Here is a 13351-nt window from a genome sequence, read left to right as displayed (position 1 = left end):
TGCTGGGTCCACCAGTTGCACCCGTGATCCTAAGGAAACAATGCCGTCTCTCTGAGTATTGAGAATGCTGCCATTGGATCTCAGGCTCTTCTGTGACAGTCACCAATGCTGCCGCAGTCTGCTCTAGTGGTGCTACAGTCTCCCATGGGAAGTCCATAGTAATATCAGAGAGGATCTCTCCAGCCAGGCCCTGCTGACAACGCAACCTCAGCTGCAAGGGGAGCACCCGCACCATCTCGGTCCTCCTTCCGTTCTCCAAAACCTCTGTCCCCCAGTACAGGAGGCGGAGAGAGCTTCCTTCCTCCCATGCCATGGGGAGCAGCCCAGGCTTTCCTGCCTCCTCCGGCACGGGAGCCACCGAAACCCCCCGGGGCTCAGGGACGCATCCAGGACTCAGCTGGGCGAGAAGTGGGCCAAGGACACCGCGTACCAGGCAATGACTCCACTGCCGCAGCACAAGTCGGTTAGGCTTTCACTATCTTAAACAGAAATTGAAATATGACAAAATCTCAAGGAAACAAAAAAAAAAAAAATAACGGAGAGAGCTCCCGACTCATCTTCTCACGCTGAGGCCGTATTGGATCCCTCATATTCTGCATTTTACAGGTGTAACCAGATCAAAGTGGATCATAACATGCTCTCAGCTCTAAACAAAAGTCTTTGGAATAAGCAATCATTAAAAAATAAACCTCTCAAATGACAGGTTGAAACAAAATCATTATCATCCTTTTTGTGTATATTTTTATTCCTGGAAAAAAAAATCCAGGTTAATTGGGTTGGTGCTGAGCTGTCCCTCATCAGAGCTGTGTGTAGGCACAAGGCAGCAATAATAAACAGAAAAAGAGACCTGAAGAGCAGACTTTTCAGAAGGATTAAAAAAAAAAAAAGTGGTGAGATCCTTTATAAAAAGATATACCCAGTTATGTGGGAAAAAAAAAAGCATAAACATAAAACGTAAAATGCCTTAGGGTAAAAAGAAAGGAAATAGAAAATCAAAAGAGGAAATAATCTAGGTAAACTGATATTTGTATTTATTTCACTCAATTTAGAAACTACATTTCCTAAAAAACGATCGAAGGCGATGCACATCCTAAAATCATGCAACCAAGCCTAAAAACAATACGGACTCGGTTATTACAATAAGTCAATGTCCGTCTTCAAACCCCGCTAAAAACCTCCAGAGCCAGGCCCCAAAACCAGATCCCCCAAAGGGAAGCAGCGCCAAGCCCTGCTGCCCTGCTTTCATTCATCCCGAGTCCTTTCCTGGCCGTTTCAGTCCGGACCCCCAAAGTGGCAATGCCATACACTGCCAGAGCTTGCGCGGCTATCTCCGGATCTCCAGTCCGTGGGCCTCTTCCTGCCATCACCCAGGTCACTATGCTACATCCAGAGGTGCAGTCGGTGCTTGGGCACCCCCAATGCTGTGCCCCAGGGACGTTTCCATACTTGGTGTTCTTTAGCACTCCCAATCATTGTGAAAAGTCGGCTCCCCCTCCCCCACCTGCTAAATGGGGGGGTTCTCAACCTTGTGGGGGAGGGCAGGGCCACAAGACGCTGCCCTGGTGCCAGCATCCCACCCTCTGCCTGCAGAAGCAGAGAGGAGTCAGGAGTAAGCAGGCCATGTGCCTCTCTCTACCCTCTCTCCCAGGAAGAAGGGAGAAAGAAGCTACCTGCCCTCACCACCAATGCCAAACGTGGGGAGGCAGGGACATTGCCACCTGTTATTCCTTTTCGGCGGGTAAGATTACTGAATTAGGATGGTTAGGTGTTGAGTAACAGAGAATGGGAGAGGAAATGGGGTGCCTGATGTAGGCCGATTTGAGACCCACGGATCTAAATATTGCTTGCATTTTTTTTTTTTTTTAAATCAAACTCAACGTGTGCTTATTCGCAAAATATGTCCCAATCTGGATTTTACAGATTGCAGGGATCTCCCCACCACCTTCCCCGGCCAAAAATAACCCCAACAACTTTGTATAAGATCTCTTTCCAGGGAGGGGATTTCTCAAGATACATCCCCTCCCTGGATTTAACAGCGAATCACCCATGGGGGTCCTTCAGTTAATCTAGAGATGTGGCTTCAGCCATCCAGCGGTGTGCAAGCAGCACCACACATCTGGGCCCGCCCGCTTCGCCCCTCGGTACTCACATAGTGCTGACTGGGGACGAATCTCTTCTCAAAGCCCAGGAGCTCAATGTGCCGGATATGGAGCTCAGCCATGCCTCGCGCCGGTCGGTGCAGCCTCTGGTGCTCTCTCTGTAACGCCTTGCTTTTATAAGCGGGGGAAGAGGTTCCTGCCTGGCGGCTGCTGCTGCTTCCCCTCTTCTCTTGTTGGCTGCGATCCGGGCAGCGTCTCCCCCCACCCCCTCTGCAAGGACAACTTCACCAAGAGCTAACCACAAGCCTGGAAGGAGAGAAGACTGCCTTTCCTTTCTAGACTAACAGTGCATCCTAATAATGCATCCTTTCAACATACATTAAAAGATTATGTGACCCTGTGCTGACACCTCCTAGCCTGCCACCTCCCTGATCTCTGGCACGTTTTTAGGAACAAGGTAACATTTTAGAGCCGTGTGTGGGACAAATTCTGTTATTAAAGCAGCAGAATGAGAATAATAAATGATACTGCAGAGCTCACCAAAGTCACCAGGATATGTTTTGGGGTTTTTTTTAAATTTAGATTTGTATTTAATGCCACAGGAAATATTAAGGTGTCTGAAAGCGCTTTCTATTGGTCACTTATCGCCATGGTAAGAGATCTGCTGTGATTCTCGTTGATAAGGGTCACAGGGATTCATGGTACAGCACTAACGCAGACTTAGCAGCTGGAAAGGGAACTCTGGGAAGGACATATTTAAAACGGGGTGGGATACAGTAAAAAAACACACACCCTTCCTAATTCCACCCCCCAACAACTTAATTAAAGAAGGGTAAAAAGGCGGAATTTAGGGATAATGCTAAAAGAAAGTAATGCAGCCACAAGCTTGGGCAAGCCCATGTTCTGGAGATTCCCCCTAGGTCCCGCTAGGAGACGACCCTCCATTATTATATTGGCTGTACCCAGTACTCATGGCATAGCTGTACATCTACACTGCAGCAGAGAGATGTTAAGAGAATTGGGGAAATGAGCCAGTTTCCATGGCCGCCACCGCTCTGTCCTCTTAAGCACTGCCTTGCACTGTTTGATCCTTAATGCTGCTTGCACTCTTGGTTAAAAAAAAAGCATTTTCACACATTGGTATTCATGCTACTTCTAAAGTATTCTGAAGCCAGCAGCCAATGTGGCTGAAAAGGTAGAGACATCTGCAGCCGGGAGCATATATTTATTGCATGTGTTGTTTAGAGGCGGCCTAGTAGAAATCTCAGTCGTCCCACAGGCATTTTCCATGCTAGGATTTACATCTGGGAGAGCCATGTACAGAACTGCAGGCAGGTGCAAAGGCTGCAGTACTTTTATCCATGGACTTTGCATCTGTTCTCAAAGGGAAAATTTACCTTTGAACATTGTACAAGGAAAAAGATATCCACAGAGGATTTGCTCTTCCGTTTTTCTGTGGGTACGTTCCCAGCCAAAACAAAGCAGAGAGTGTTGAAAATGCAAACCTGTACACCTTGCAGCCTGCCCTGGCCTAACCCCACCCCAGGAATGCTTGCATAAAAAAGCAGGTGTGTGGTGAAACAATGCACTGATTCCTACCTGCTCACAGGGTAGGCGATTTCCAAACACACTTTGTAGCAGGTCAAAGTCTCTTGAAATTTGCCCTCTTTGTTGTTGTTTTATTTTATGAAAATAAAGAGTCTCACCAAGTGAAGCGGAGCTGCTGAGCATTCCTGAATTGAAAAAAAAAATAGTAGCAGTTTATTGCATTCACATTTCTTTCTTGAAAATTATACAGTGCCAGCAATGAGAACAAAAATACAACAAAGCAATCACTAGGGAGGAGAAAACAAAATAAGAATAATGGGGGGAAAAAAAGAGAGTACACAGTCAGACATACTTTAATTGAAAATATTAAATCCGCAGGCTGCCGAATTGCAAGCGGGCCAAGATTTGTCAGCAATTGCAGCTTTGAATTTGTGAGCCCTGCGGAATTCCGTGCTCAGATTCACTTCCTACTTTAATTTCCAGGCTTGTGAAAGATCCTGTATATTGTGTGCCCACTGCAGCAGATCTCTTGGCTGAGGAGGAGGAGGGAAAGGAAGTTTATAAAATCATCTTTTATTTCCATGACACTCAGTAACTCTGGCACCGGTTTGAAAGGACCACACGCCTGCTTCCTCTGTTCCTGGAAAAGAAGCAATGAGATGAAACAAATATGGCCGAAGACCTTTATCTGTCTCTTGGTAAAAGGGGCCAAATCACCCTGTACTATATGACAAACACAGAAGAGAAAGATAGGACTGGAAGGGATGACATGAGGTTTTCTTGCCCAGCTCTTGCCTGCAGGTAGGATGTACTCAACCTAAACCCATACTGGACAGACGTTTATATAAATCATACTTTGTATTTCCGGAGCAACTTCCCAATTTACAACATTTGTTCAGGCGTAAATCCCTGCCCCAAAAAGTTTACAACCCAAGCAAACACCTGAGGTAAATGGGAGACAAAGCAACTTTTGCCCACTATCACAAGAAAGGGCCAGGGGAGAAGCAGTGGTTGAACCTTGGGTTTCTGTAGCACCTATGCCCATTGCGCTAAGCCCTAGGCCACTTACTTCTCTCGATGTTAGTCTGCTCTGCTCAATTTGTAAACTAAACAGTCAGATGAAAGGGGTTTTCTGGGAACTCGGATGCTTAGTTCTCAAAACACGGTATATTTCAACTGGTTAGACCTTAAAGAGGCCTTTAAAACACTAGTTGTAACTACTTAAACCAGTGCGGAAGAAGAAAGGTTCCATCAGGTTCCTAACAACTCTACTTTCAACACAGGGAGAGAGCCCACATTTACATTTCTGTTCTGAGGTTTGAGTGTTTCAATAAAAAGATGGAACCATCCCAAATCACTTTTATGAGTTATTCATGGGATGCTTCAAGGTTCTGCATTTTGTAGTACTTTCGAGTTTGGTAGTCTGAATCACTGCTTTGTTCAAGTATATAACCCCAGGAGAAGGTAAGAGACAGAAATGAATGACAAAGTGCTCCTATGTCTTTGCAAATGTCTTTTGTGCCTGAGAACAAAAGAGGAAAAATATACATAAACTGATCGGATTAAACAGCTTTATTTCCCCACTACTGGCCAGAATTTCCAGCTGTTCTTCCAGACATTCTTTATTATACATCCAGGAATATAATGTAACCAAGATATCCAAAGACATATTATACCCTATGGTGATTTATTGCTTTATATACCCTCATGCTAACAGAATTTTATGACATACAGAGCTGCACCATGCGTTACATATTTGCTATGTGCTTTGACAGTCAGAGGTGATTAAATGAGTTGAATCTGTGCTTTTGTTAGATAAAAAGCACACTTTTGGCCGAGTATTGTGAATCACAGTCACCATTTATAATCAGGGCCGGATTTAGGCATGGGCGGCACACGCATATACCTAGGGCGCCAAATTGGGACTCCTCCTGCTGCTCTTTGATTTCTGGGTGCAAAACACCCCTTCCTTGGGCACTTAAATCCGGCTCTAATTCATTCTGTATATTTTAATTCAGTACCTGAAAGGTGGAATACCAAACAAATAAATACAGATAGTACCAGTGCCCATCGCACTGAGGAAGACATTCCCCACTGCTACCGTGACTGAACCCAGTGCTTAGGGGGTCATTGAGCACAGAGATGTTATGTGAGTGCTGAAAGGTCACGCAACAGTAAATTGGGGATAGAGAAACTGAACCTGGGGTTTCCATGGCCTCACCCCAGAGTTCTGAAGGAACTAAAAAATGAAATTTCAGACCTATTAGTAAAAATTTGTAACTTATCATTAAAATCATCCATTGTACCTGAAGACTGGAGGATAGCAAATGTAACCCCAATATTTAAAAAGGGCTCCAGGGGCGATCCGGGTAACTATAGACCAGTGAGCCTGACTTCAGTGCCAGGAAAAATAGTGGAAAGTGTTCTAAACATCAAAATCACAGAACATATAGAAAGACATGGTTTAATGGAACAAAGTCAGCATGGCTTTACCCAGGGCAAGTCTTGCCTCACAAATCTGCTTCACTTTTTTGAAGGAGTTAATAAACCTGTGGATAAAGGTGAACCGGTAGATATAGTATACTTGGATTTTCAGAAGGCGTTTGACAAAGTTCCTCATGAGAGGCTTCTAGGAAAAGTAAAAAGTCATGGGATAGGTGGCGATGTCCTTTCGTGGATTGCAAACTGGCTAAAAGACAGGAAACAGAGAGTAGGATTGAATGGGCAATTTTCTCAGTGGAAGGGAGTGGACAGTGGAGTGCCTCAGGGATCTGTATTGGGACCCTTACTGTTCAATATATTTATAAATGATCTGGAAAGAAATACGACGAGTGAGATAATCAAATTTGCAGATGACACAAAATTGTTCAGAGTAGTTAAATCACAAGCAGATTGTGATAAATTGCAGGAAGACCTTGTGAGACTGGAAAATTGGGCATCCAAATGGCAGATGAAATTTAATGTGGATAAGTGCAAGGTGATGCATATAGGGAAAAATAACCCATGCTATAATTACACGATGTTGGGTTCCATATTAGGTGCTACAACCCAAGAAAGAGATCTAGGTGTCATAGTGGATAACACATTGAAATCGTCGGTTCAGTGTGCTGCGGCAGTCAAAAAAGCAAACGGAATGTTGGGAATTATTAGAAAAGGAATGATGAATAAAACGGAAAATATCATAATGCCTCTGTATCGCTCCATGGTGAGACTGCACCTTGAATACTGTGTACAATTCTGGTCGCCGCATCTCAAAAAAGATATAATTGCGATGGAGAAGGTACAGAGAAGGGCTACCAAAATGATAAGGGGAATGGAACAACTCCCCTATGAGGAAAGTCTAAAGAGGTTAGGACTTTTCAGCTTGGAGAAGAGACGACTGAGGGGGGATATGATAGAGGTGTTTAAAATCATGAGAGGTCTAGAACGGGTAGATGTGAATCGGTTATTTACTCTTTCAGATAGTAGAAAGACTAGGGGGCACTCCATGAAGTTAGCATGGGGCACATTTAAAACTAATTGGTGAAAGTTCTTTTTTACTCAACGCACAATTAAACTCTGGAATTTGTTGCCAGAGAATGTGGTTCGTGCAGTTAGTATAGCTGTGTTTAAAAAAGGATTGGATAAGTTCTTGGAGGAGAAGTCCATTACCTGCTATTAAGTTCACTTAGAGAATAGCCACTGCCATTAGCAATGGTTACATGGAATAGACTTAGTTTTTGGGTACTTGCCAGGTTCTTATGGCCTGGATTGGCCACTGTTGGAAACAGGATGCTGGGCTTGATGGACCCTTGGTCTGACCCAGTATGGCATTTTCTTATGTTCTTATGTTCTCTAAGTGCTCCTTTACACTGCTGGTCCTTAATATCTGCAGTATATTTGTAGAAATAACTATTTTCAGAGTGGTATTAGGAGGTAACATTAAAGTTGGTCTAGCTGGTTGGTTGATGCAGTCTCTTACCATGGTGAAATGTCATCCCCTTGTGTCAGTGGCTCCCAATCTGTAGTCCACAAGGCTATCACGGGGGCAGGAGGCTCCTGTGGTTCTTCACAAGGTTTCACTGCTGAGTGATTCCGCAGTAGCCTGGGGCAGGGAGCCAAGCATGTTCAGTGTTGGCCTGGGCTCAACAGGGGCAGTGGTGCCTGGAGTTGATTAGGGACAGTGGAGGCCTATGCGGACAGGGAACTCAGTGACAGCTGCAGCAGTAAGGGAGAGGGAAGGAAAATGGTGAGGCCAGGCTGGGGGAGGGGTGAATGGGAGAGAGAGAGCTGGAGGGGGGAAGGGTTTGAAAGAGGCGGGGGTGCTGGACTGGAAGAGCAGAGAGAATGGTGGGGCAAGAAGGACTGGTGTGGGGTGGCAATGGGAAGGGGGAAGAGAGAGAGAGACTGGTTGAGAGGGGATGCGGAGAGGGTGAGTGAGACTGGATGGGGCTGGGCTGGGAGAAACGACTGGCAGGGAGGACAGGCGGTGAGGACAGGTCAGGGCTCCCCAAACAGTTGGTAGGTTGAAAAAGGGTCGGCACCCCACTGCCCTATCTTTTCTTTTCCAGCAGAATCAAATACTTTACTCTCATTGGTGCAATACTAATTATAATAGCACGATTCACATTTTGCCTTTTGTGACTTTCCAAAACGGATTACAATCATGCACTGCAGAGATTTCCCTATCCCTGGAGGGCTCACAATCTAAGTCTGTACCTGAGGTAATGGAGGGGGAAGCAATTTTCCCAAGGTTAAAAGGAGCAACAGTGGGGGCTTTGAACCCTGCTTTCCCTGCAAATGCCCCCAACCCACATGCTTAGCAGGGCAGTCATCCCAGCTACAGCTTCTGTTTGAGTCTTCCTTGCAGGAAATTAAAAATCACTTAAAGGTAAGCTCCCATCACATCCAGCCACAGCCCGTGGGTACAGCTGAAGGCAACGGCAGCACACAGCGCTGCAACCAAATGGAAGAGCTTCTCTATAAAAAAAACAAAAACCAAAACAAAACCCGAAACATTTCAGTGCATATTGTGGCCCACAGTGGAGAGTCCTTAGCAAGGGCTCAGGGGAATAACCGCCTTTTCCTTCCCATTCGTGCTTCTGAAGAGTAAAAATAAATGTTAGCAAAGAAGAAAGCGAAACATTACAGTCGGAGTACAGTTACTGCTGGCGATAGTGGCTATTCTTCTTTAAGGGATAACTAGTTATTTTAGGGACCTACAAAAAGTTTATTTCTTCTGCTTTCAACTTCAGTGAGGCAATAATAATAATAATATGAAAAAAACTAGGGATGTGCATCGGGTGCCCGATCGTTTGCGCTTTCGGGTTCGTGTGGCCGCGAGACAATCTCGTTTTCCCGCAGATTGGCATTTTTTTTTTTAGGAAAAAGTCATTTTTTCACGAAAATTCGGGGAAAATGCGATCGTTTATCGATTTTACCGATATATGACAAATTAAGAAATATCGTACGATATTTTAATTCGTCTTAAAAACGATGCACATCCCTATGAAAAACAGCACTAGAATACTTTAATCATGTAGAGAGGAGACAGAACTTGCAAGGCGAGTCACATAAAGAAGTCAGCGTGAGACATCTCTCCGCCGCTAGAATTCCCTCGCCTGCACCGCTGGGACGCCCTGCATTAGGCAGTTACTTAGGGCATGCAGAATTGTTGCTTTCCTGCCCTAGAACCAGAAATCCTCTTACACATTTTTGGGTTTAGTAACAGTTTGCACCTGCAATAAATATTTCCAGTTTTGCTAGCGCCCGGACAACTTTGACATGCTCGTTCTCCCTTCCCCGCACCCACATATAACCTGAAACGCATTACACGGAGCCAGAGAGAAAATCTGAAAAAACCTGGCCTTGTCAATGATGGAGGGGGAGGGGGGAGGGGGATTGGGGCAGTTGCCCAGAGCCAAAAAGTAGAGAAAGGTCATCCAAAGTTGGATAAAGAGCAAGGGCATTGTTAATGGTCTTCAAATGGGTGTCAGGAGGGGACTTCATCCCTAAGCTTTGTTTAACAGTGCACCCCATTTTAAATCAGGCAGCACTTTGGGAGCCATATTGCTCTCAGAGAAAACCAGATACCCTGGGGTCTATGAAAACTTTCATTGAGCCAAGATAAGAAGAACCTAAAGATGCTTTATGTGACCTTTCAAGACCACCAAGGTCTCTCTTTCAGCTTAGTTACCTTATGTGATCATGAAAACTTTAATTATCCTTTTGTTGGTCTAAAACTTTTAGGGAAGCCACCTTAAACTGTGTGCAGGGATCCATTTGCCAACATCGCTTAGCCATTAACTGGGTGAGCTGGTGAAACTGGCAATGGCGTGGATGTGGGTCCCTTTTAAAACTCCCCGACTCACGCGGTAGAAGTGGGATTTACATGCATGGGTACACATGTGCGCACAGTCAGGTTATTTTATAACATGCGTGCATATACGTGCGCATGTTATATAATGGCTGCGTATCTGGGTGTGCGCCAACGCACATGCGCCAGAGTGTGCCCGCACACCACCTTGAAAGTTACCATCCCAGTGTATATGTGTGTTAAGGTCCTCTCCTCTTCAAAAGATAGATGCTAAATAATAATAAATATAAACATATAAATACATATGTATACATAATAACATAACGTCATACAGGTGAATTTTCAAAAGAGTTACGCATGTAAATGTAACATTATCACAAGAATTTCCAAAAGCCATTTACTCCTCTTCACTGCACTTAACACAGGTAAAACCTATTGACAATTCAATGGCATATATTGTAGCAATTTTCAAAAGCCCACTTACACAGGTAAAGTGCATTTACATGTGTAAACCCAGTTTTGAGCATGTAAATGCTTTTGAACATCAGGCCCATAGTGAATGATGGCAGATAAAGACCAAAATGGCCCATCCAGTCTGCCCAGTTGAGATTCATGCAATTTGGGGAGATGTGTATATGAATTCCCACCTGTAAGACAACAACTCCTCCCTTCCCATATCACTTACCTGACCTCTCAACCCTTTTCCCTATCACTTCCTATCCATCCCAGCATGCCCAAACATCTGCTACAATGATGGCCTCCTCCACCTTTGCTAGTAGGCTATTTCAAGCCTTGCCATCTTCCACCATGCTTCTTACAAGATCAGAAATTAAGTTAACACCCAAGCCCTCTTTCAGCCAAACATTTGGGCTCCCCCTGCCTCCCCCCCCCCCCCCCCCCCAGTTCATTGATGTTTAAGTTCAACCATGGTTTTCTCCACGCAGATCCCCCGGCCTTTTTGGAATTTCAATGCAATTACACAACTGCTGTACAGGATTCTACCCACTGCTACATGTTGGTTACCCCAGTGCTTGCATATAGTCTGTAAAGGCCAAAACATTTCCATTTCTAGGATGCAATCATCACTTCTTCATATGCTTACCTGTGACTCTCTTGGACTACTGTGAAGCCACTGTATATGCTACTACATCAATCGAGGACCTGGGCTCAGGCAGAGAATTCACATGGCAGATGTGACTCAAAGATTACTCTGACTAATCATATATACAGGCATATTAATGATCAGTCAGAATAATCTTTGAGAAACCAGCTCAGATGTGCGCACATGTGGTGACTCTCAAAGAGGTTCCAGCACATCCTAACATATTACTATGGTTATAATACTGATATACAGACCTGGTATCAAGTTCTTGACCAGGAATCCCCCCCCCCCCCCCGGGGTATGGGAGAAATAGCTCTAATTCTCTCACTATCCAGAGAACAGGAAGAGCTGCTGAGTTTGCCAGGAACCAGTCTGTTGTGGACGTGAATCCTTAGGCCGAGTGGGAGTTGGCGCTACCTGAAGAGAGGAGTCCCACAGGTCCCCAGAGTCGGCAGGTGTTGTTGGCAGGAGCAGAAGCCCAATTGGAGCTTCACCAATACCAACCCACGTTCCCCTTATGTTGAGCCCTCGGGTGCTGGGGCCAGCTGGTCTTAGGTGCAGGCCTCTGTGAAGAAGAGGAAGATCCATCGGGTTGAAGTCGTGGCAGGCCTGCATGGGGAAGATGCGAAGTTGGGTCAAGCAGCAGTTGGACAAGTTCAAGTTCAGGCTGTAGTCGGGACAGACTGAGTTCAAAGAGTTTCAAGGTCCAGGCAGTGGTTGTGGCAGGCAGAGTACAATCGGAATGGTGAGAAGACAGTGGTCAATGGCAGGCGGAGGTCAGGCAGTGTCAGGGACCAGTCCAAGGATCAAGCCAGAAATCCAATCCAAGACAAAGTCAGAGTCGGTTCAAGGTCAAGGCCAGGAGTCCAAGCCAAGGAACAGAGAACAAAGAGGACGACGCAGGGCCACAAGAGCAGGAGAGATGCTGAAGACAGAGGAGGGAAGACTGATCACAAGGACAAGTACTCAAAATGAACCAGAATGCCAAAAACAGGAACGAGACACGGGAACTCAGGAGACACACAGCAGGATCAGAAACAGGGACCAGGAACAGGAACGTGTTGGCAAGCACTTCTCTAAGTGAGATGACCTATTGCCAAGGCAGGGAGGCATTGCTGTGGGAAGCCTTAAGTAGTCCCTGTCCAGTGATGTCATTATCAGGTGCCCTCCAGCTTTTCGCATGGTGGGCCCTTTAAAGGAGCTCATTCGGGCGCGCACACAGCACAGCTGTAAGAAGGCTGCACGTGAGACTCGCTGCCTGCATCCTCTAGTCTGTCGGCATCAGAAGGATTTGCTGCGAAGCCGGCGGCACCTGGTGGACCGGAGTGTCCTGGGGCGGGGGCCTCCCAGACATCGGGAAGCATCGCATTGGGCCTGGAGCTGGTAGCACCTCCGACACATGTGTCGGCGTGGCATGCAGGGAGCCACCCCCCACACCAGGATGTGGCACACCCGCACAGGCCGGCTTGGAGGTGAGAGCGGCGGTCCATGGAAATAGTCTGTGGGCCGCCGAGTGTAACACAGTCCTAGTCCAAATCAAGGTATCAGTAGCCGAAAAGGTCACTCCAGTTTCAGAATAAGCCACCTTTGTGCAGATGCAAGGCCTGGGTTATAATCATACGGGCAGGTAGCCTTCTAGGTGCTAGAAACAGTTTCCTAGCTCCCAGCTACTCCTTTTTCAAGGCCCAAACCTTAATCAGGTTCTGCTGGCCCATGCTTGTTGGTCCTGGCCTCAGGTTCATTTCCTGTGCTGGAGATTTCACCTGGTGGCCAGAGCACTGGTATGCGCTTCCCTGAACAGTCCTTGCTTCAAAACCCAACCTCTTTCCAGACTTAACATGTGGTGATTTTCAGTCCAAACAGCCCATTGGTTGTTTCCCTACCATTTTAATTAGTTTTGTGATGGGTAGATCACGGCAGAGGCTTGTGGTTATGCGTGGGAAAGGTGGCTGCTGGGAGAAAGGAAATGGAGCTCTTGTTTGCTCTTAGAAACATAGAAACATAGAAACATAGAAATGACGGCAGAAGAAGACCAAACGGCCCATCCAGTCTGCTCAGCAAGCTTCACACATTTTTTCTCTCATACTTATCTGTTTCTTTTAGCTCTTGGTTCTATTTCCCTTCCTCCCCCACCATTAATGTAGAGAGCAGTGATGGAGCTGCATCCAAGTGAAATATCTAGCTTGATTAGTTAGGGGGTAGTAGGGGTAGTAACCGCCGCAATAAGCAAGCTACACCCATGCTTATTTGTTTTAACCCAGACTATGTTATACAGCCCTTATTGGTTGTTTTTCTTCTCCCCTGCCG

The 13351-nt window shown here is 45.9% G+C and overlaps 1 protein-coding gene across 1 annotated transcript in view; it reads right to left on the bottom strand.

Annotated features, from left to right (window-relative positions):
* NCF1 (neutrophil cytosolic factor 1) overlaps positions 1 to 2327 on the bottom strand; it is a 37889-nt gene extending 35562 nt beyond the window's left edge. Inside the window, exon 1 of the mRNA XM_029613557.1 lies at positions 2150 to 2327. Coding sequence (XP_029469417.1) covers positions 2150 to 2221 — 72 coding nt within the window. The 5' untranslated portion in view covers positions 2222 to 2327. The remainder of the gene's footprint in view (positions 1 to 2149) is intronic.
* Between the last annotated feature and the right edge of the window lie 11024 nt (positions 2328 to 13351).

This window comes from Rhinatrema bivittatum, chromosome 8 (genome assembly GCF_901001135.1).
Source record: "Rhinatrema bivittatum chromosome 8, aRhiBiv1.1, whole genome shotgun sequence".
Classification (NCBI taxonomy): Eukaryota; Metazoa; Chordata; class Amphibia; order Gymnophiona; family Rhinatrematidae; genus Rhinatrema; species Rhinatrema bivittatum.
The sequence above is the reverse complement of the archived record's forward strand: the minus strand, read 5'-3'. Positions and strand labels throughout refer to the sequence as shown.